At 38.4% G+C, this 24,733-nt stretch overlaps 1 protein-coding gene across 6 annotated transcripts in view; it reads left to right on the top strand.

The window, feature by feature from the left end:
- Positions 1–24,733, top strand: part of Gk (glycerol kinase) — a 72,613-nt gene that overhangs the window by 10,337 nt on the left and 37,543 nt on the right. For 3 of the 6 annotated variants that reach the window (XM_029472970.1, XM_021152829.2, XM_029472972.1), the window contains exons 2-7: positions 5,159–5,232; positions 5,941–6,047; positions 12,434–12,511; positions 17,212–17,295; positions 20,617–20,693; positions 22,367–22,504. In XM_029472970.1, coding sequence (XP_029328830.1) covers positions 5,159–5,232; positions 5,941–6,047; positions 12,434–12,511; positions 17,212–17,295; positions 20,617–20,693; positions 22,367–22,504 — 558 coding nt within the window. The remainder of the gene's footprint in view (positions 1–5,158; positions 5,233–5,940; positions 6,048–12,433; positions 12,512–17,211; positions 17,296–20,616; positions 20,694–22,366; positions 22,505–24,733) is intronic. The other 3 variants (XM_029472971.1, XM_021152830.2, XM_021152832.2) reach the window with 1 other exon arrangement.

Raw genomic sequence — 24,733 nt, 5'->3', positions numbered from 1 at the left:
GGTGTCATGAGCTCTCTGAATGCTTCCTCTTTCCTTGCTACAAGTCTTTCGGTCCCACTGCTGCTGCTCTCCTGATGGAATCCTCCATATGTCATACTTGTTATTCAAATAGGTACAATACTGTAGCTTTCCTGGGCCCAGCCTTGCCACATTCTGCAGCCATCATAGCAGTAGAGGTCATTGTGTACTCTCGCCCACCTATACACCCTGCACAGATGTACTTCCTGCTTCACATAACCCAATTCTGTTCAACCAGTTTAGAATTTATCTCTTCTGGGAGCCCATACCTGACTCCCACAGTCTGCATGCAACAAATTTTCTTCTCTTCATACCCCTAGAAGTTGTCTTGTGGAAAGATTTCTCTGTATCACTACTGTGGAATAGGTAATTAAGAGTAATAATTATGCTAGTATGAAATAATTACTATGGAACAGGTAAATAAGAGTAATAATTATGGTAGTATGAAAGTATCAAAGTAGGGAAACACTGTGTTTGCTGTGATTAAACACCTGATTAAAAGGCAACTTGTGGGAGTAAAGGGTTTATTCAGCTTCCACTTCCACAGTGCTATTGGATGAAGTCAGGACAGGAACTCAAGCAGGGCAGGATCCTGGAGGCAGGAGCTGATACAGAGGCTACGGAGGCATATTGCTTACTGGCTTGCTCATCTTGGCTTGCCTAGCCTACTTTCTTATAAAACCTGGGACCACCAGCCCAGGAACGGCCCTCCTCACAATGAACTGGGCCCTCTCTCATCAATCACTAATTAGAAACATACCCTACAGCCTTACTGAAAGCCTGATCTTATGGAGGCATTTTCTCAATTGAGGCTCCCCCCTCCCTGATGACTCTAGCTTGTGTCACATTGACAGAAAACTAGCCAGCACATACTGAATTGCTTTAGAGAAAGCTGATCCTTAGCCATTTGTCAGTTCTGTCTAATCTCCTGGCTCTCACCTGGTAAATATGAGTATTGTGTATTAGAGCCGCTGATTCTAGGTGGCAAAGTCTTTAGTTTTCATCTTAAAACTATATTGTTAACTTCACTTTTTTTTTTTTTTTAAAGAACTTGAATCTGGAAGGTGAAGTCAGAATGTGAACTTAGTCCACAGGGCCATCTGGGGGTTTTTGTTTCTCCTTTCTAACTCTTGAAAAGTCCCAGAAGCAAATAAGCACTGTTTGAAACTGCTGGGCCACAGGTTCTCTAGCATTTCTCCTTACTCCCACCACCTCATTGTGCTTTGGTTTTGGTTGTTCGGTTGGTGTCTCCTGGAGCCCAGGATGACCTTAAAACTCACCATCCTGCTCATTCTTTCAAGTGCTGGGATTACTGGTGGCAAACTTGATAAAGGCTTCTGAAGGCAACTTGGAAAAACTAAACCATAGCAACCAGTATGACCATGCTGGGCTTTGGAAAGGGGGCATCTTCATTTCTTTTCACGTTGGGTGCATGTGAGTGTATGGGTGCATGTGTCCATGTGTGCACATGTACATACAATATGAATCGAGCCCTATGGATTCCCAGCTTATTCCTTTCAGACAAAGTCACTGATATGCAAGCTTGACATTTTGTTTCAGGTGGCTAGCCAGTGAGCTCCAGGGATAGACTTTCCTTCACCACCCACTGCTGGGGTTATAGGCACATAAACTCATGCTTGGTTTTTAATGTGAGTGCTGGTGAATCTGAGGCTCTCATAGTTACACATCCAACCTTCTCATCTCCTCAGCCACTCTGCCTATTGCTTTTTTTTTTCTTTTTTTAAAAGATGCTCTTATTGTGCTATCTTCCCAGTCTCCTCCAATCTCTAGAAAGATTCCCATACTGTAGCCTAGTGTGGCCTGGATTCTACCATATAGCTGAGGCTAGCTTCAAATTTAGGAGGGGGTCCTCCTGTTTTGGCCTCCCCAGTTTTTGGGATTACAGGTATGAGTCTCCATAACTAGCTCCTGCCATTTCTGTTTGTTTGTTATATACTTTGAAACAGCTCACTAGGTATCCCTTGCTGTGCTTGGTACTTGCTATGTAGACCAGGCTGATTCCAAACTCAAAGAAGTTTGCCAGCTTCAGCCCCCTAAGTGCTGGAATGAAAGGAATGTATCATCATGCTTGACTCTTCAGACAGAGTCTCAAGTAGCCCAGCTTGGCCTTGAACTCTTGATCTTGTCAATAACTCCTAAGTGCTGGAATTGTAGGCTTATAGGTATATACCATTACATCCAATTTCATGCAGTTGTGGGTTCCAAACCCAAGGCTTGTAGTACATGCTTGGCAAGCATTCTTGCTCCTGAACCACATCTCTCTAGCATTCTACCATCTCATTGTATCTATCTCTTCCTTCTTTCTGTTTGAGATGTTTATTTATTTACTATGTTCTCCTGGCTGACCTGTAACTCAATATGCAGATATTTAAGATCAAGTTAGTCTCAAACTTGTAGCAAGGCTCCTGCTTCTGCCTCCTACTTTATTCGATTGCATATGTGAGCTCCCATACCTACTTTGGGTAGTCTTATCTGATAATTTGTCTTCAAGTCAGTACTTAGAATACATATTGTTTTTAGATCTTCAACAAATGTGCAAGGTACCATTCTGTGTCCTGGGGATATGTCAATAAATGTTACTGCGAATTTGAGCCTACATCCTAGGCATATAACTTTAGTACTGAGTTGTGAATCATAAGATATGACATGGGGTTCTGTCAAGTTTTTTTTATGATGTTGAGTTAATCTTTGATTTATAAGATATTTTATCTCCTCAAAGAACTTTAGAATTTGCCTTCTTGCTCTATGTTTATCACTTCTCCAGAAAATCAGGTGCCATTATGACAAGAGAAGGAAACAACTGGTTAGAGTGTTCTCACTTTACTGTTGCTTTTTACTAGTCTGCACTGAGCAGGTAATTTTTCTCCCACAGGAAACTGAGGCATGGAACTACTCTACGAACTGATTAGAAAGGACTTTTATGCTATAATTACAGTGATTTGGAAAGTAAATTTTAGTTAAGTTATGCATTCTTCTTCTGAAACCATAAGAAAATTGATGCTTGAGCACCAGAGTACTAACTGGTAGAAACAATGTCTACCAAAGAGTGTTGCTAAATTTTTTAGAAAGCTTTGCTTTATTTCATTAAAATTATGGGATATATATATATATATATATATATATATATATTCTTTATTAGCTTTCATTCCATCTTTAATTTTTTTTTTAATCAAGGGTCTGCAGTTTATGACACAGATACCCGAGAGAGTGCCTAGGTATGTGGGACCTCCAGATAGCCATCTCTCTCCCAACTGACAGGGCTCTATTTTCCTGTTCTAAGAGCTCAATAAAGGTACCACTACATCTCCCTGCAAAGCATACTGCATGAACATCTTCCTTTCTTCTCATCCAAGATGAATGAGGATATATTAATTTTCTTATTACTGTTCATTTCCTAGTCTCAAGGAAATCCACGCTATTGTTTGTATTATTTTCCATTTTGTAGCGAGCAATTTAAGCTTATTTGGAGGTAAAGAGCTGCTTTGGTTTTTTTTTTTGTTTGTTTGTTTGTTTTGTTTGTTTTTTGACTCAGCCTTGCTATGTAGCTCAGGCTGGCCTCAAATTGTAGCAATCTTCCTGCTTTTGTCTCCAGAATGCTGAGGTTACAAGTGTATACCGCCATCCCAGACAGAAATTTCCTCATTTAAAAAAAATGTTTTGTTACATCTCCCTTTCTCAGGAGAAATTCTCTTAAACACGTTTTCTTGTTTAGTCTTTAACATATTCCATCATGGGGACAGTGAATTTAGTTGTCTTCACCCCACTGCCCTCTCTCATCCTTTCCTTCATTTGCTGCTGAAACCCTTCTGCCCAAGAAGACCTGCTTGTACTTTGCCTTTTATTGTATCTGTGACCTACTGACTTTAATTCGACTGGCACTGCCAAAAGTGTGTCCAGGAGGGCATCGCCCCATGAGCCCCGCCCCCCCTTGAAATGCTGACAGATCGAATCTTGTGTAGGCTCTATCTAGGGAAGCTCAGCCACAGTGAGTTTATGAAGGCAACAGCCATGCCATTTCTGAAGACCTTTTGTGCCATAGCTACTCATCCTTCAGCTCTTGCATTGCCCTCATCCCCTCTTTGATGTTCCCTGAGTCTTGGAGGGATGTTTAGAAGGCAGTTAACAGCATGTCCCTTTAGCAAAACACTAGTAGTTGGTTTCTTTCTGAGCGTATCGTTCCCAGCCATAGGCCCCTGACCAGGTTTGCATCTATGAGAAATTCTTCTTTCATTTTTAAAAGAAAATTATTTTTATTTTGTGTTTGGGTGTTTTGTCCATATGTATGTCTGTGCAATACATGCATGCCTGCTGCTCATGGAGGCTAGAGGTGTCCACTCTGGAACTGGAGTAACAGAGGGTTGTGGGTACTGCAAATGGAACCCAGAAACATCCAAGCCATCTCTCCAGCTTGCTTGTTCTTTCTTTCTTTCTTTCTTTCTTTCTTTCTTTCTTTCTTTCTTTCTTTCTTTCTTTCTTCCTTCCTTCCTTCCTTCCTTCCTTCTTTTCTTTTCTTTCCTCCTTTCCTCCTTTCCTTTCCTTCTTTCTTTCCTCTTTTCTTTTCTTTTCTTTTCTTTTCTTTTCTTTTCTTTCTTTCTTTCTTTTTGAAAAATTGTCTATAGTTTTTATAGACAGGATGCCATATTGTAGCTCAAGTTAGCCTCAAAGTCTGGATTCTTCTGCCCAAGCCTCCAGAGCACTACGCTCTCAGATGTGAGGCCCCATCAGTCCTGGTTATGAGAAGTTATTTCTGGTGTAATATTCACATTTTCATATGTATGTATGCTCTCTCTCTCTCTCTCTCTCTCTCTCTCTCTCTCTCTCTCTGTGTGTGTGTGTGTGTGTGTGTGTGTGTGTGTGTGTGTTCGTTTGGAGTTACAGGAAGTTATGAGGCAGCTGAAGTGGCTGTTGGGAAGTGAACTTGGATCTTAACCACTGAATCATCTCTACAGCCACCCACACTGTCATGCTTTGTGATTCTGTCTGAAGAATAAGCCAAACATCATTGGTCATCATTCCATATGATTCAGTCTTTTCTACATGTTAATAAGAGCTTTATTTGCTCCATAACTTCAAACAGATTTGATACCAACTTGCATTTTTATACTGATATGTTTTTCAGGTTTTCAATTCAAAAACAGCTGAACTTCTTAGTCATCATCAAGTAGAAATAAAACAGGAATTCCCAAGAGAAGGGTATGTTTCTTAATTTAATATGTAAAGACACATCACATTTATTGGTTTATCTCACCCCATGTATGCTGTGGATTGGTATAGTAAACTTAGCCAGACACCTTCTGGAGAAGACCTGAGAGAATGGGAGTGGTCAAGAAATGAAGCTATAATGCAGTAATTCAGCAAAAAGAGTGGAACAATGGGTAGCTTAGGGATTCATTGACAGAAAGCAAAGTGTAAGTAATGTAACACACACACACACACACACACAAAGTCTGTATTACAACAAAGGAATATTAACTATCAGAAAGTCTGCATTCAGTCTGAAGTTTGAGATGATTTCTTTCTGTGTTCCTGTTACTAGCAGTGCTAAAATGATTACTTTTTAGGAGTGTGTTCTATTTTACCTTTGTTTTTGCCTTTTGGAACCAAGATCATATCGATCTACAGACCAGCCTACCTCTCAGGGGCTGGGATTTGAAGTGTGTGAGCCACTGCTTAATGACCACCCTTAGAAGAAGGATGGATTATTATTAGTCTGTGAAGAATAAGAAAAATGTATGGGAAATAGTTTTTTTTTCATTCCTTTAGTATGTAGAAAACAGATATGCTTTGTCCTAATTTTCTCACTTATGTGCTAGGCACACCTAGTAAGTTAATGTATTTATGGAAACATGTTATGTTTGTATTGAATTCTTGAAAACTAACATTTATCCTTTTGTTCCAAAGATGGGTAGAACAAGACCCGAAGGAAATTCTGCAGTCCGTTTATGAGTGTATAGAGAAAACGTGTGAGAAACTTGGACAGCTCAATATTGATATTTCCAACATCAAAGGTATTCTTATTGAGAATTTTCCTCATATAGTCCAGCTCTGTCAATCCCATTCATGAATTCATTCTTTCAGCTTATAATAATTGAGTCTTTACAAGCTGCAAGCCTTTTTGTTTTTTGTTTGTTTGTTTTTTGGTGAGACTTTGTGGGAAAAACAATAAACAAGATTCTCAGTTCCCGCTCACTGTGACATTTTATTCTGATGTATATGAGAATAATAAAAGACAATTATACAAGTTAATCTTACATACTAACAAATGCCATGTGGGAAATTTTAAAATGAGGAATATCATAGGGGTTCCTACATGGCTTAGTCACAGTAGATGGCCACGGGAGGGCTTCTCTTCTCTGAAGAGGTGATTTTTTTTCCTGAGATTTCAAGGAACTTGAGGGGTCAGTCATGTGATTGGAGAAAAATATTTGAAGAACAAATAAACAACCTATGCCACCATGGTTGGTTGATGTCCCTGGGAGGCCCGTTCTTTTCTGAAAGGAAAGGGGGAGGAGTGCGGGAGGGGAGGAGAGAGGGGAAACAGCAGTCAGGATGTAATATATGAGAGAAAAATCAATTTAAAAAGTTAATAAAATAAAAATGTAACATTAAAAAAATAAAAATAAAAGTTACTGGATCTTTTGTTTATGTAGTAGAAATTTAAGTTAGGTTTTAGTCATTCTTTGTTTTCATTTCCCTTGAATTTCTTTATAGTAATGCCTTAAAACTGTCCAGTTCAGTAGAATATAGTGAGCTGGAGCTCAGGTGGCACTTGAGGGACTTTGAAACAGAACAATGGAAGAGATTTGTGCTTCTCCATTTCATTCTTAGAATTTCTGATGGAATTCCACTTTCCAGAAGTTTTAATTTACCTTGTTACTTTTTTTCCCTTTCTTACATTTCTCTAATTTTGCATATGCCTTTTATCATTGTTGGACAATTGTTTCTGTTTCTAATTTTATTTTACTTTTCTTTATTTGGCTTCATGTACTCTTTCCTTATTTATTTTTAAATTACTTAGTAGCATTTGACTTTGTCTTTTTAACTATTGCGTTTTATTAATCTTTTTATTAATTAAATTTATTCTCTGACAATATCATAAAATACACATCCCATGCGAAGATCCCAAGGTAGGAATATAAATTGATACAGTCTAGAGTCACGAAGAAGACTTGTAAAAACAAGTTGAGTGGGCAGAGTGGGTAGGTAAGGAGTTTCATATAACGGAGATTGGAGAAATCAGTGAGGCTTTATCAGCCATATTTAGGAGTTTGAATGTTACTTTTAGTATCAGAAGGGACAGGTCATGACTCACAATTTAGAGATGGCTACATACCTGGTGTGTAGAAAGGAGATTCTGATGGCCTAACAGTAGACACAGGGAGACCACTATGAGTCTTCTCTCAAACTGTTGAGAGGGTATGGTGTCTTGACTGACAAATGGAATGGAAAGCAAGGAGAAAGGACCAGTACTTGCTGATTGGTTGGCTATAAGGGTAGTAGAGAGAGTAGTAGTCAGCAAGGGGAAGAGCTGAGCCAAAGGTGATGATGCTTCAGCTTCTTGAAGTTTCTGTTTTCTTGTGTTTTATTATGTCTGGATGTGTGTTGCTACTGAGCAGACAAGGATGGGCAGACAGCTTTTATTGAGAAGAGAAGAGACACTAGAGGGAAGAATAGTTTGGAGGAATAGTGTATAAAGTCCAAATACTTTACTTATTGAATTTCTATGAAATCATTTCCTGAAAGTATGAGTTTGTTGTAAATCTCCCTATGAATTACTAGTTTCTGGCAGAGTACCTATGCTAGGCATTTTATTACTTATATAGGGAGACAAAATTACTTAGCTATCCAAGGCTGCTGGAACATTGTGTGCAAATTATACATGGTCATTGCTATCCCTTGTCTCTTATAGCCTGTATTATGTTGTTGCGTTTCGTGTGTTTGATATATAGTTTTAAACAAGGAGGCACTAAGCAGACCTTTCTGGCTTGAAATTTGCAATGATTCTCCTGGCTGTTTCCCAAGAACTGGGATTACAGGCATGCGCCACTTTCTCCACTTTTTTTTAAAAAAAATTAAATGATTTATTTACTTACTTGCTTAGGTAGTTTGACTATTCATAGAAGTATCCACCATCTGTGTGTGTGTTGTGTGTGTTCATGTTTTGATTATTTTGACTGATATCATCTTGACTTACCATACTTCTAAGACTTTTTCCGAATTGAATTTTTTTACTTAATTGTTTTTGTTGTTACTATTGACTTTTATGTTAGTTTTGTTTTTTAGGCAAGGTCTGTTTTAGATAGGTTTCTGCCTGCCAGTGTTGGGATTAAAGGCATGTGCCACAACACCTAGCGATTCTTAAAACTAATTAGAAGTGCAGTCATCAAATTTATGTGAGCTGTACTTGAAAATGGTTGTTCTCCTTCCTTGGGGATATTCTCACAGTATGAAACACTATAAACAATTAACAGGTACTCAGTAGTGCTCAGTTGCCCAGTTGTCAAGAGTCATTGCCTCAGTTGCATAAAACCTTTGTAATGTAGAGTCCAGAGTAACTGGTCTTGGCATTGACATTGTTCTGCCTTCCTGACAGATAAGTGGGATGCAATATGGTGGCCTTCTAAACTATTGGTATACCAGTCTTTCTGGGTTGTGTATTGTATGTGAAGATGACACAGAAGTCTTCACCAAGGGATTTGTCTTGCCCTTCCAGTAATTGGCCTGTAAGACTTAATCATGTATCTGCCTTTTTCTTCTCTTCCTCTTAATCCATGTGTCATCTTGGATCTCTCAATGGAGACCAGACTAGACTCAGACACAAAGAAACCCACCTTCCTCTTCCTCCCAAGAGCTGAGATTATATCAACTATCTTTTGACACACCCATTTGTTCAATATAAAAGTCATACCAATCCAAATGATTCTTTCTGCAAGCAACAGCCTTTAGCCAAGGATGAAAACCACCACCACTCATAATCCATGCCATACCATGACAGTCATACTACTGCTTTCCCCTGATAATTTACTGAATTGGCATCAGAATGGGGCAAGCTTTTGCTTTCCTATGTAGAATTCTAAGTAACAAAATTGTAAAAGCTGTAGTGTCAGCAGTCACTTAGACAAACTTCCTTTAGCTGCGATGGGGTAAGAGAACTTAGGATATGTGGCTATTTATTGGAGGAGGGCATTAAATACCATTCTTATAACTCTCAAACCATTTTTCCCTAGTCCACGTTTACTTATTTTAGCACTGGGGATTCTAAACAGGGCCCACACATAAGCACTGAACCATATTCCCACCCATTTATTTTGAAAGGATTCACATCATATACAGTATGACATAGATAATCATTACTGAGACTAAGTATTTGTAAAACCCTTTTCTAAGTATATTTTCTTAATTGTTATGACTTTTTGTTCACTTATGAATGTGCATTTTTTGTTTGTTTGTCTTTGAGATAGGCGATATGATGTGGCTATGTAGTCCAGACTGGTCTGGAACTTACTATGTACTGAGATTAACCTCAAACCCATAGCCAACCTCCTATCCAGCCTCCAAAATGTGCCAGGACCATACTCATGCCCCGCCATGCTAGACTTTAGTTATTAGATTTTAAATAGTTTAATTTTGTTACAGTCAATGAAGAGAAAAGAGCCCCTAAATATATTAGGTAAAGTCTGAACCCAATCCATGTAAGACCAACACATTGGGTTTTATTCATATGAATGATTATATCTCTAAATATATTCCCACGAGGGCAAGAAATGTGCTATCTTGTGCATGTAGCATTCATATGCATCTGAATGGTGCAGGTGAACTATGGTGGAGAATTAATATACCTGAATGTGGTTTTCTGCAAAAGAAAGAATGAAAACCAGGAGCAGTTAATGATTTGGGCGGGTAAGATAGCTCAGTGGGTAAAGGTGCCTGCTGTTTAGTCTTACAACCTGAGTTCAAGCCCCAGGCCCTACATGGTGGAAGGTGAGACCTGATTTCTGCAGGTTGTTCTTTGACTTTCACATACAGTTAACTCCCCCCACAATGTATATAAATACATGTAATTTAAAAGAAAAATAGGGCTTTAGGGTAAAACAAGAGGTCATAAAACTGGGAAGGCTCAGTGGCATTGTATGAGGCCTGTGTGTAGTAATACAGATCTCTGGGGCTGAAAAGGAGCCCTGAAAATCAATTTTCTGGACTTTGATTGCTTGCAAGGCAAGCAGGTTAGTTTCACTTGGCATGAAGGAATAGAGTTAAGATACAGGAGAAAGAGGGAGTGGTCAGGGAGGAATCCTAGTCCAAGAATCAGATGGAAATAGCTCTAGATTAGATTCTCAATGAGTCAGAGGAGTCAATAAAAACGGCAGGATGACAGGCATGTGACTTGGATTGTGACTGAAAAGAGCAGCCAGCTGATTTACAGGGAGGAAATGGACTCTTAGCTGTGACTTCACTGTGCTGCCACATGGTGAAGTTTTCATTTTGAGACAGGGATCACTTTCATACTATTCCACTGTCACCACCCTTGCTAGGCTCCTGCTGGACCCTCAGATTCCAGGGAATTCCCTTAGCCTGCTCACTTCAGTCTCCTTGTCTGCAACTCTCACTGTGTTCGGTACTCAGTGGTGATGATGGGAGCTGTCTGAGTGACATTTACTGATACTTCTTTCTCCCAGACATCTGCTTTAATGTATAGTGACTTACTGTTAGGTAGGGACTTTAGTCTCCTCACTTTAGACAAAACAAGGACACTCAAGATTGGAATTTAAACACCAGCTATTTGGTTTTGGTGAGCCTAAGTACTTCTGAATATTTCCTTAAGATTCCTTCCTTCCTTCCTTCCTTCCTTCCTTCCTTCCTTCCTTCCTTCCTTCCTTCCTCCCTCCCTCCCTCCCTCCCTCCCTCCCTCCCTTCCTCCCTCCCTCCCTCGCTTCTTTCTTCCTTCCTTTCTTTCTTTCTTTCTTTCTTTCTTTCTTTCTTTCTTTCTTTCTTTCTTTCTTTCTTTCTTTCAACACATGGTCTGGCTGTGTGTAGTGTGTCTTGGGGGTGGGGTTTTGTATATGTCATGGCGTCTATGTGCAGGTCAGAGGACAGCTTTGTGGAGTCTTTGTAGTTCTCTTTGCATCTGCATGGATTACAAGGATCAAGTTCAAGTCAGCCTCACATGGCAAGCACCTTTACCTGTTGAGCCATCATCTTACTGGCCTCTTTTTTTTTTTTTTTTTTTTTTTTTTTTTTTTTTTTTTTTTTTTTTTTGCTTTTACAGAAAGTGCCTCACATAGTGCTTGAACTATGTAGCCCCAACTGACCTTGACTCCTGCCTCCCAAACACTGGGATTACGGGCATGCATTCTTACTATCCTGCCTGGCTGTGGTTATTTTCTTAAAATGCAGATATGCACATATGTATACTCATAGGAAGGGAAATTTCACATAAAAAGAACTAAACAGGGCTAGAGAGATGGCTCAGCGGTTAAGAGCACTGGCTGCTCTTCCAGAGGGCCTGAGTTCAATTCCCAGCAACCACATGGTGGCTCACAGCCATCTGTAATGGAATCTGATGCTCTCTTCTTTTTCTTTAATTGGGTATTCATTTCATTTACATTTCCAATGCTATCCCAAAAGTCCCCCACATGCTCCCCCACCCACTCCCCCACCCACCCACTCCCATTTCTTGGCCCTGTAGTTCCCCTGTACTGGGGCATATAAAGTTTGCACAACCAATGGGCCTCTCTTTCCACTGATGGCCAACTAGGCCATCTTCTGATACATATGCAGCTAGAGACACGAGCTCCAGGTGGGTACTGGTTAGTTCATAATGTTGTTCCACCTATAGGATTGCAGATGCTCTCTTCTGGTGTATCTGAAGACAGCTACAGTGTACTCATATAAATAAAACAAATCTTTAAAAAAAAGAACTAAACAAATTAATGAGTTTATTGCTGCTCAACACAGTAACCAAATGATCCTCTTAAGCTTGTGAAGTTATTACATCCCTTGAGAAAATTTGGGGGCCTTTCCTCAATGATATGGATCGTCATTGTGTGCTTGTAGTGAAATAGAAAGATTCTGTACAATTAAAAACGTTTACATTGCATGTTAACTTCATCCAGGGGCAATTGAGGAAAATGAACCAGATGCCACCAAACATATTCCAGATGGAGGGCTGGGTGTGGTAATATATGTCTTTTATTCAGCATTTTGGAGACAGAGGTGGTGGGGTAGTGGTGTCTCTGTTAATTTAAGGCCAGTCTGTCTACTGCATAGAGAGTTCTAGGCTACATAGTGAGGGCCTTTTTCAGAAAATTGCAAGTTTAAAAAATCGTTTAGTTGTTGGTTTTTATTCTGAAGTAATAGTCTACATGTTTAATTTTTCCTTCTTTCTGCTTTAAAGCCATTGGTGTCAGCAACCAGAGGGAAACCACAGTAGTCTGGGACAAGCTCACTGGAGAGCCTCTCTACAATGCCGTGGGTAAGTTATTCCTGCAGAGAGGTCCAGCACAGGGCCTTGCTCCATTGGCAGAGGTAGCTACATAAGATAATTGACTGAAAAGCTATATGTCCGTGGCTCCTATATATAAATCTGATGAGATGGCCAGCAGACTTCTCTTAAAGATGAGATGTTATATATTTAAATTTTTTAGATCAAGTTTATTCATATACTGAATTTCCTTTCACCCTTGCTCACTCTTTCTGCTGAGTCTTTGTATTAATATAAATGTGTGGACATTGCCAGGATGGTTTGTTGACTCCCCACTGTGTTTTTGACATCAAAAAGAGATCTTTCCCCCTCCTACCCTGAAAAGTAAAAAATTGCAAGTGCTTAAAATTATCTATAAATTATTTGCATATCTCCTTTTTAATCTAAAAAATTTGAACTCGTTAAGATAAATTATCAGATTTTTAGCTGCTTCCATTACAGATTTAACTATTCTATCAGGGCACACAAAGCGCAAAAACCTCAAGACTCTTAACTTGAGGTGTCAGGTCTTTGGTATAAATGTCCCCGGGTAGAGACTGGCATTGTCCTTAGTGCATGGCAGTTGCAGAGCACTACATGATAATGCTACTTCCTAAAAGGAAAATTGTGTTCTACATCCATAATCCTTAAAAGATTTCTGTGACAAATAGCAAATCGCGCTGGCTTTGATGGCATAGGCCTCTGGTTCCAGTGCTGGGGCAGGAAGATTGCCTCAAGTTAGGAGCCAACCTGCCTTACACTGCATATTCTTTATCACCTAGGGCTGTGAAGCAAAATTCTGGTTCAAAACAAGTGAGGATAAAAAAAGATAAAATACTATATAATAATCATAATAAGTTACAAAGAAGGGTAACAATGAATTTCAAAACGAAGGAAAGGAATATGAAACAGGAAGAGGAAACAAATAAAAAGCATGTAAATCTAATATGTATATGTATACAGGACAGGGTGTTTCTGGGCAGTGAGGCTATTAATTTAAACTGCTAGTTACTTACTGAGATAGTTGCCAAGGAGTCTGAGGATAGAGCCAACTGTGTGTTTGTAAACTGAGAGATTCATAAGCATCAAGGAGGTGACCATTCCTTGAGAAGCCCACACCCGTGCTCCAGGTTGTGTGATTTGTTCTGAATGCCTCTTTTCCTCTTAGCACTGTGCTTAAGGTCTATATTACACCACCTTTAACCAAACACCAATGCTGTTTCATAAAAGAAATGAAGGAAAAATAAAGCGAGCTTGTAAGACTGACATTAGTTAGCAAATATTAAGGGAGGAAAATAGCTTTTTGTTTTATATGCAATATTAAACTTTTGATTGAAACTATTTTCTAGGCAATTTGAAATTAGATTTTTGGAAACTTTTTTATTAGTTAATTTCAGGAGAAGGCAAGGATGCATTTTATGGCATGCATGTGGAAAAAAGAAGCTAACTGGCTGGAGTCAGTTTTCTACTTTTATCTTGTAGATTTCAAAGGTCAAAGACAAGTTGTCAGGCCTGGCACCAAGCACCTTTGTCCATTGCGCTGTCTCATTGTGTATTTGTTTGTTTTGGAACCAGTGTTTTATGTACACCAAGCTGGCCTTGAACCCACTATGTAGATTAAAGATAACTTTGAACTCCTGATCTTCCTCCCTCTGTCTCCCAAGGGTGTGGTTCACTGCTATACACCACCACACTTGCCTTTAGATTGCTTTAAATGCAGATTTGAAAGTTTCTAACACAGATGTGATCATCTCAAATTATAGATGATCTCATTATAGAAATGAATGTACAATTAAATGTAAAACCTTGGCTAGATACCCGTGTGTGTGTGTTTCGTGTGTTTCATGTTCCGTGGTAACCTGTATATATATATATATATATATATATATATATATATATATATATATATATATCACAACAAACCAAGGAGGCCTGTCACTTTTAATTCTGTCCCAGAAGTTAAGAGTAGGAAGTTGGGAGCTAGAAGAAGAAATGGGAAGAGAACTAGAGGGTATAATCAATTGGACGAAGAGCCTGCTTAATCATTATAAGGATAGACTTTTCTAGCGTCATTTCATCCAGAAAAGCATGGAACTATCATCCATCCTTGTGGGTTTTGGATGAGGATTTCATCATGGTATTGACTATTTGACAGCTTTATCCCAAAGGAAGATCAGATGGGATCAGTGGAAATAGAGTTAGATTACCCCATGGACATTTGGTCAAGCTTCTGTGGCTTGTTTGTATCAGGATATGATGTTTGAAGTTTTTAAATTTTCTCTATCTTAGTTCAGGCTGCTAGAGACGAAATACCATAGAGTTGGTAGCTTATTCAGCAGATACGTGCTTATTATAGTTGTAGAGGCCAAAAGTTTGAGACTGAAATCAAGTTGCCAGTTGATAGGGTCTGGTGAGGGCCCACTGGTGGTGCTGAGTGAATCATTTCCCTAAGCGTTCTCATCCTAATTCTTTCAAATTTGGGGATAGGAATTCGCTATGATTTTTTTCTATGACATATTCAGTCTATGATGGGGCATACCTTTGATCCAACCACTTGGGGGCATGGAGGCAGGAAGATCAGAAGTTCAAGTTCACCTTCAACTATACAGTGACTCTGAGGGCAGCCTGGGATACATAAGACAAAACAAAGAAATCTGTTCATAGCACTCCTTCCTTTTCCTCTTCCCCTTGTAAAGCTGTTATTCTAGCTTATTCTTGACACTTTCCTGCTTTTACTTAACTGATGGGCAATATTTATTATGAACAGGCAAATGAGAAGAACTGTGTGTATGTGTCCTTTTAAAAATTCCCCGAGATGGCTCATTGAGTGCTTGCTGTCAAACCTGATCACCTGAGTTTGAGCCCTGGGATGGACATGTAGGAGGAGAGACTGACTGCAAGTGTCACATGACCTCCACACACATGCCTGGGCAATGTACACACAGTCACATGTATGTGTACACACATACTGAATGAATAAATGTAATAAATAATGAAAACAATTGCTTCCCTATGGCCTTCTTTTTTATTATATGTACGTGGTAAGCATTGAATATATTTACTCCTAGAATACTAGCAGGGAAAATAAGATACAAGAGTCTTAAGATTCAGTGTTGGCCTTGGCATAGGTTAATTGAACAAACTGAATCCTGACAAAGGCTATGCTTACTTGCAATAAGGCTGTGCTTACTGGTATCTTTTCCAGTTGTAAACAGCTGTGAAAGCTCAGTGGGTCCCATAGGTACATATGACCCACTTTTAGATGTACCATTTTAGTGTGTTAATTCTGAGATTAATAAGGTAAAATCTAGTGTAATATCTAAGGAGGAGCATCACTTTGCTTCACTGCTTCCCAAACACTTAAGTCTGTCTTTGACATTTTGGCTTTTATGTACTAACAGCTAAAGTTGATTTCAGATACTACATGCATATGCACTTGTACACATACACACACACACACACACACACACACACACGCACACACACACATACACTCACACAGAGTTCAGGAGAGATAGGTTTTAAGTTTCCTGCCTTTCTTCTCATTAAGAGACTAACTATTGGCATTTACAGTTCATATATTATTGAAGGGAAAGAAGTCAGTAGAATTTTGTAAAACTCTGGTGGCCTTTTCTTATGGTGTGTTGGATAACATGGAGTCTTCATCTTCTACACTAGAAACTGCTCAGGACAAATTGTCTCTGAGGAGATTTACTATGCTTTGTGCTTAGCCAACCAGACATAGGTGGACCCCAGGGATTTTTTTTTCCCATTTTGTTTCTTACATGTGTTTACTTCCTGTTGTGATTATTAGCCAAAATGTACAGATTTGTGTGATTTATTACCCAATATTCTCTAAAGATGATGGTTTCTTCTGTTTTGTATATATCACTTAGCTATCTGGTCCATGAAGACTGAGGCAACTAAATTTCTCTTCTTTGTAAAACTCTTTTATCTGGACAAACTAAATGTACTACCCATATATTAGATGGGACATTATTCACACCATCCAAATTATTTTTGTAAACTATTCATTGGATCGTCTGGACCATTGAAATTCCAATTTACTTAGTCCAAATAAATGTCATTAATACCTTCTAGAAGGGGACTATATAGTATTTTGCACACCATAGAATTTATTTCTCTGCTATGTATTAGTTTATCACCTTGAAGGCTAGCCGTTAGCTATGACCTTAGACAGTGCTGTTCCTGTCTGTGGAAATGATTTTACTTCCAGCTACCCAATGAGGAAAGTACTTTCTCGGGATTGTGGTTTCCCAAAACAGCTCTTTCCTGTCCTGCGGTGTAATACGACCATGGCAGGAACTCTATAGCATGTTCTTTGGTAGCATTCCTTTTTAACATCCCCTGAAGATGTGCTCCTGTAATACATAATGCATGGTTTCAATTCAGTGGTTTTTTTGAATAATGATTGCATATATGTTGCCAGGTAGGGAAGAATATTTCTCAACAAGAAACACACACTTACATGGTCTTCATCCAAATGGAAGTACTAGTGAACAAGACATTCGGACTGGACATTCTTCGTTCCCCTTCTATGTCTCTTCCATTTCTTTTTCTACATTCATGTGTAGAACACCATTCATTCTAATGAACTTGCCCAAATATCTGCCATCTCAAACCAAGCGTACATCGACCTTGAACCTGGCTATCTCTAGCATGAATTGCCATTATTTCTTCTAATGCTCCAGCTGCTCCAGTTTCTCCTGGCTCTTCAGTTCCAGTTGCCGTTGTCCCCTCTGGCTCTTCAGTTCCAGCTGCTGGTGCTTCCTCAGGTACTGGTGCTCTGGCTACTGCTCCCTCTCCAGCCTTCCAACTCAGACATGTTGGGGGAAATTGATGCTGCCGTCAGATCTGGATCTCTCACTTCTTTCCATCTCAGAAATTATCTGCACAAGGGGGCTCAGTTCTCCAGCTTGGGGATCCTCTCTTTGGCTTTTGGTCTTTTATTCTGCAAATCTAATTCTGCCATCTTAGTTTCTGTAATGAGTTTTCTAATTGTTTTGTTCTTAATTCAATTAATTTTGAACCTCTGCAAATTGTTTTGGTAGTGTATCAACCACTGACACCTTTTCCTTTGCATTTTGTACTAATGCATTCTGTGTACTCTAATTGCCATGAACTCATTGATTGCACAAAGGAAATATCATGGCAGCCTTCCGAAGTCCTGGAACAGTTGAAGGGAACGACTTTCGATACCATCTACTCCAGCACCCTTAGTTTATATTTAGAGGAAAAAAAGGTCAAGAAGGGTTAAAAAAAATCATAAATCCCAAAGCTTGATGGTAGCAAAGCCAAACTTCAGTTTCATGATTTTACATTCAGTGTTTTGATTCTTTGTGAAGAGGATTTAGTTCTGTGGACGGGTACCACTGTAGTCTCGCGTAACTGCAAGTCTGGTTAACTTGTCTTGGTTGAAAAGCAATAAAGTCATAGGACCACTGAAACTCCTAGTGCTACCTTAGTGACAGTGTTTGGTTTGGTTTTGAATTAAGAAATTGGAGCACATTACTGCTCTAAAGAATATGCCCTGTAAAACATATACTCACATATTAGTATTGTGTTGGATAACATGGAATACTCACAGAAAAGCACATAGACTCAACCTTGGCTTAGACTTGAACCAGAATCCTGCAAGGTAGGTTATGGTTAGATAAATTCAAAGTTTTCTAGGTGGTTTCTTTAGGCTTCCTAAGAAAGAACCACTGTTGTGGAATTCTAGTAGTGGTTTCTGGAAAGGAAGACACTTACTTTAAGACAAATTTGTGTGTCCTATTCACGGATCTCCTGTCCCAGAATTGTGGAGTATGGGGCCCAGCCTTCAGCTCCCTGATAAGTGTTGTATCGAGTAAGATGTGAGTAAATGGGGACTGGCGGGGTAGAGTCAGTGAAAGAACACTTGCATAGCATCTGTAAAGCTCCCTGTTCATCTCTACCCACCGTTCAGTGAGGGCGCAGGGCAGCAGGGAAGAGAGAAAGAGGGAGAACACTAGCTTACATGATCAAACAAGATGCTAGAGAGCCAAGGCAATGGATTTCAAATCTATTTGTTCAGACCCCTCTTTACAAATGGATTTTATGTCATAATTCAACAGACTCATATAACTGAAACAAATGTTTCCCAAATCTACCTTTATCCTACCAAGTACAATGAACTCAAATATTTGCTACCCTAATCTGTCCTATTTAATTTTTTGAAGTAGCAATCAAAACTCACTACATTGAGTTTTAAACTCATAGCTCATTGTAGTTCAAAGGACTGAGGATTAAGACGTGCTTGTTCATCATACATAGCCTACATTTTAAACCTCTCTTTGAATCATTTTTTTTTCTCCAATTATTCTTGCTAATCCAATACCATCTGCTAAGGTTGCTTGCCTGGGAGGAAAGTCTATTTTTGCCACCATCACATAAGGCTGTTCCTTGTAAGAAGTAGCTGACTCTTGTTCCTTTGGTGTGGGAGATGTTGCCACCTCTGATATTGCTAAACGTTTGTGTCCCGTGATAGAAAACTTGCCTCCAACTAAGTGGGGGGAAAAGTGATTTATTTTACTAATGCATCTAGTCACCTAATGGTAGCTTAGTTTAGGTTTTGATTCATTCTAAATACAGATGTGATGGCTCCTGACATGACAGACTGACAGATCTTTTCTTATGAGAATAGCAAGCCCAAATGCCAGTGCCAAATGCAGCTGAGAGAAATGGCAGTTGCAGACTGAACATAAATCTCAGTTGGGTGATTTGGCTAAGGATCTCTTGTGTAAGAATTTAGGGTTCATACCCAACCCTGAAACTTGGGGTAGGGTGAATTCTCAGATAAATCACATGGGTGAGGATTTTGGAAATCTAGATCCCCAAAGGGAATTTAAGATGATACTTGTGGTGTAAAGAGATACTGGGTACCATATGCATATCTTACCAATGGGCCAATCTGCTTTTTGGGGTTTTACTATCCTATTTTCTTGGTTGTCATGTGGGTCATTTGCTTGCGGCTTTTTCTACCTGTGAAAATCAGTATTGTATCTGGAAGTCTCCAGTTAAAATCTCATGGGAATTAGTCCCATCAAAATGAAGAACTCAGCAATTTAAATAATTAGAATTTGTTGAAATTTACTAGAGGAAAGAACTGATTTTAAATGAAGAGAACACAGTAAGTGAGTCAAACTAGGTATCTGTCAGCATTAAAAAATTTAGTGTGCAAGCTTGCATTACCTCCTCCAGAATCCTTTAAATAGACTATGGACTTTGATTTCTTTTCAGGAGGCATCTAAGCATAGTTAGCACTTAAAAATACCAAGTTACCACTACAAGATTAAAAGCTATAAAAGTTAAATAAAGTCCCTGTCTTTAAAAAACGATAGCAAATCTGGTTCTGTTTGTTACTTATGCAATCTATGATGTAGTTTTTAGTGCTTTCTATTTCCCAAGCTTCTGCCATGAATCAAAATGAGATATTTTCTCCTTGGGGATCAGAAAGCAGGTAACAAATTTAGTAAGAAAATAGTGGTTCATAAGAGTTTCCCCATATAATACAGTAAAGCAATGAATTGTAATTAAACAAAATCTTTTAGTGATTTCATGTCTTGCATCCTTTGAAAGATTTTAATGTAAATAAACATCCTATACATGAGACTGAAACCTTTGTTACTTCAGCAATAGGGCTTAGATTCTCTCTTTAGTCTTTGTCACAGTCTTCTCCCAAGGTCTCTAGGATAATCATTTTATCCTGAGCTGAGTGTCTTGCACTGCCAACTAGCCTGCCCGGGTTTCAAGTCTTCTGTCCATCCATGTGTGTTTAGAAAATCCCTACTCCAAATACTCTTTCATAGTTTTTTTTTTCCTATCAAAATAAGAGCCCTAAGGTTTGTATTGTTCTTATACTTTTGATCTGTAATTTTGCATAAAAGCTTTCAATTCTCCTTTGTAAATATATTTTCTTCTAACACTATGTCCATTCATTTCTAATCTTCTAATTTCTGTCCTTTAAATTTTAATTGCTTATGGAAACTAATCAGTCTTCTATCTGTGACAGTGATTTCACTAGGTTTTCATTTTTATGAAGTTCTTCATATATATTATTATGTTTTGATCTATAGTGTGGCTTGACCTAAGAACCCAGTCTACTGTTGAGAACCTTAGTAAAAGAATTCCAGGAAATAATAACTTTGTCAAGGTAAGAAATCTTTTCAGAAGTACACTGTAAGAATGTTTGTTTAAAAAAAAATCACAGATTTCATGAGACAGACTATCTTGGTCTATGACAATGTGGTTATTTTATAGAACTTATTCCTTCAGATATATGGGGCCAGTTTGGTTCTTAACTTTTCTGTCTTTCTTGTTCTGTGAGGTAACTGGAATAATAATACCCCAAGAGGGCAGACTTGTAGAGATTGTATTTATCCCTGTAGCTTAAATCATATTCTCCAAGGGTGTTTCTTTAATTTACCTGTAATTTAAGAATCTATCAGCATAGTTTCTTATTGAAAGTTCTGGGTAATTTTAGGTTTTTAGGAATTCAGGGAGAAAGAAAAATTAGGCAGTATTCTAGACCTTCACTGAAGACCTTAAACAACTTTCTTTACACAAAGAAGAAGAATAGATGTCTAAGTTTAGATCATCATATAGATTCTTTCTCTTTAGGTAAATGAAATTAATTCCTTAGCAAGTTCAAGTTATTCTAGAACTCTAAAAGACGTTGTATTTTCTTTTCTGGTGCTTTGTTTTATTTTATTTTTGGTGAGGTATGTCCCATTTTTATTTGCCAGTGGGACACATTGGTTCTTAAATCTGAAATTAATGTTCAAACACTGCTAATAAATACAGACTAGCAAACAATCCCATGTCTGTGCCCTTCCCTGCCTAAGTAGTTTCCATCTTGTCCTGCCCATTTATTACCTATTCTTGATTGTTTTGTCACTCTGCAAAGCCCTGTATTCCTCCCTGCAGTTTCCTTCAAGGGTTGCATAGTTTTCTCTGCATAGCCACTGCAGGTAACTCTTCCACTCCCTACCTGCATCATTTTAAGACTTGATGTCTATTAGCTTTGCAAGATCTTTGTGAGGACATTCTTTGGTATGTCCCTCTGTGGGATGACCCTGCCAAGTCAAATAATATGTCCATATGTTAACATATTTGTGATATGTTATTTTCTTCCATTATTTCTGAGCTTTGATTCTTCCTGGACCCCAAGCCCAAATTCTCAAGAAAGATCAATAAGCGTACATGAGTTTCATCTTTACCCCCTTTAACCGTGACCCATTCATTGTATTTGCTGACTTTAGCCAACTGCTTTCTAATGTACAACAATTCCATATTGCTTTAATCTTGCATGTCACTGAGCTCTGGTATATTTATTTTCCATTAAGTTTATATTACTCTGTTATTTGAGTATGTATGTATGCACATAGAATATAGTATGTTATTAACCTCTGTGTTTGAGAATAATTTTCTTGTTATTGATTTATGACTATTATATAATCACAATCTACCATCAAAAGAAAACTAAAGTGCAGAATTTTGGTTTAGGCTCTACAGATGAGCAATTTATTTCACAATAGCATTATATTGTCACTATCTCACTAGAAGATGGTGTATTGCTTAGTTCTCTCTTTACCTTGCTTACGTGGCTGCTCTTTGAACTGCCAACATAATCACTCTGATCTTTGTCCATGAGCATACTTTCATGTACCATGGGCTAGAAAAAGTACTTTCATTTCAAAGTCCTTCACAAAGCATTCCCATTAGAACTACTATCCAGTTTCCATTTTGTTGAGTTCTTTTGTTTAGAAGCCTTGTTTTCAACTGTGCTAAGTCTAATTTACTGACTGAACTTCCTAACTGTTTTAGTCCAAGACAGGCCTTCCACTTAGCACTTACTTCAGTGCAGTGAAACTTCGTTGGCTCCTTGACAACGTGAAAAAGGTCCAAGAGGCTGTTGAAGAAAATAGAGCTCTTTTTGGGACCATTGATTCATGGCTTATTTGGGTACGTTTAAATGTGATGTATGCAGAGAAATGTTTTGGGGGATATTTTTTAACTATCCTATTTTCTACCAACATTTTGGACTTTTATTCAGCATCATTATTGGGGAAAACTACTTCAAACAGCAGCAGAATGGCTCAGCGTCCGTTTGAGAAATATTTGTATCTACTTCTCTTTTATTTTTCTTGTTTGATTTGAATGACAGTGGAAGATAATTACCAATACTATATTTGACAACTCTTATCTTTTAGACAAGTAATCTAGGTAGCTTCTCTCTCAGGCCTATCATTTTCTTCTAGCCCACTAGCCACTTCTAAGAAGAAATAACTATTTCATGCAGTGAACTATCTACATTTCTTTTCTTCTTCACTGTCAACATTTGATAACTTTCCCTTGTGAAATCATGCCAGGATGCGAAACTAAACCATAGCATAATTTTATATTAAAATATTTTGTCCAGAGCAGCACACAGGTCAGTAATTTAGATATTTATATGACTCATTATTTTTCTGGTTTTGGCTTTTTGAGATATGGTCTTACAGTATATAGACCAGACTGGTCTGCAGTTCACTGTGTAGACCCTGTCAGACTTAAACTTCTACCAATCTTCCTCCAACCTCTGTCTCCTGAATCTTGAGATGTACCAAGAGTCACTACATCCAGCCATTTCCATTCTGTCTGTCTCTGTCTCTGTCTCTCTCTCCAGGATTTCATTATGTGTAGCCCTGGGTGACCTAGAACTTGCTGTGAAGACTCCTCCCTCTGCCTCCCAAGTTCTGGGATTATATATGTATGTCATCACACCTGGATTGTAATGTAGATTTTTTTTATCTTTTAAATTCTTTTATTATTTTGTCTTCATGGGTATTTTGCCTGCATGTATGTGTACCATGTGCATGCAGTGTCCTCTGAGGCCAGAGAGAGAGTTACGCTCCTTGGGACTTGACTTGATGATACAGTTGTGAGGTGATGTGTGGGTACTGGTGATTGAACCTCAATTAATGCCCTTAATTGCTGAGCTATCTCTCCAGCTCCACAATATGTATCTTTATAGTATATGTCCTGCTGTGGTTTATGTTCTCTGTCCCTTTTTATCCCTGTTACATTTATTATGGGCATTTTTTGTTAATGTGCTCCCAAACAGGCAATGCTGTCACCAACATAGGCAATACACTAAGCCAACTATAAGGTCATAAACCTCTGTGCCAATCTTGCTTCATCTATACTCACATAATTCCATTTGTGAATACTTCAGTAACTATGTGAGGAACCTTTTCAACATTTGCAGGAACTTCGGATTAGTCTTGTCCTTCTTCTCATTTATGGAATCCATAGAGCAGATCTTTAGAACCTGTCCTGGAAGAGTTAATTACCTTTTCCATTCGTCTATAGTTGGCCAGGGACTGTATGCTTTATGCTTTGTAGAAGCCAAGTGTTTTCTCATATGTCCGTCACAGTTGAATGAATAGCTCTAGCAGTGACCTTGAAGCAGAATGATGTAGGAAATGGGAAGCACAAGCTGCAGGTGACAGGAGGGAACATTTTGGGGCCACACCCCATAGGATGCTATTTATCTACCTTTGTTCTTTCCTTGCCTCCTCCTTACACTTGAAGGAAGGCACTATTGCTTCCCAAGGTGTTATAGCGAGCTTAAAATTCTGCTTTCAAGATATATGCAAAAGAGGTGTTATGAAAAAAAGAAAATAAGAATAGACAGGTTTCCTATAAACCTTGGAAGAGGTAAATTTCATCTAGTCAAAGTTTGTAAAGCTCTGTATTTTTCAAAGATAGAAGATTAAAAAAAAAAAAAACCTGACTTTTGCTTACCCAGGAATTGACTACAATTGCATGAATACAATAGGCACACAAGTGAGGCTGTGAATATTTGAGTGCTGTCAATCTGAACTGTGCTATATTACAAATATAAAATGCACACTGGATTTCAGATTTAAGACCAAAGAAAGTAAAGTGTAGTAATAATATTTTATTCATTATATGTTCACATATTATTTTAGATATGCTACAGTAGCACAGTAGCTAAATAAGATGGAATATTTTATATATATATATATATATATATATTATAGTTTTACTTGTTTTTAACATAGCTACCTTTTTTAAATTACCTCTGTGGGAGCATGAGGGGGAATGCGTGTCATGGCATTTGTGTGGGTCAGAGGGACAACGTGTGGGAATCAGCTCTCCTTTTCTACTCTATGGGTCCCAGGAGTT

Source organism: Mus caroli, chromosome X (genome assembly GCF_900094665.2).
Source record: "Mus caroli chromosome X, CAROLI_EIJ_v1.1, whole genome shotgun sequence".
NCBI lineage: Eukaryota > Metazoa > Chordata > Mammalia > Rodentia > Muridae > Mus > Mus caroli.
The sequence above is the reverse complement of the archived record's forward strand: the minus strand, read 5'-3'. Positions and strand labels throughout refer to the sequence as shown.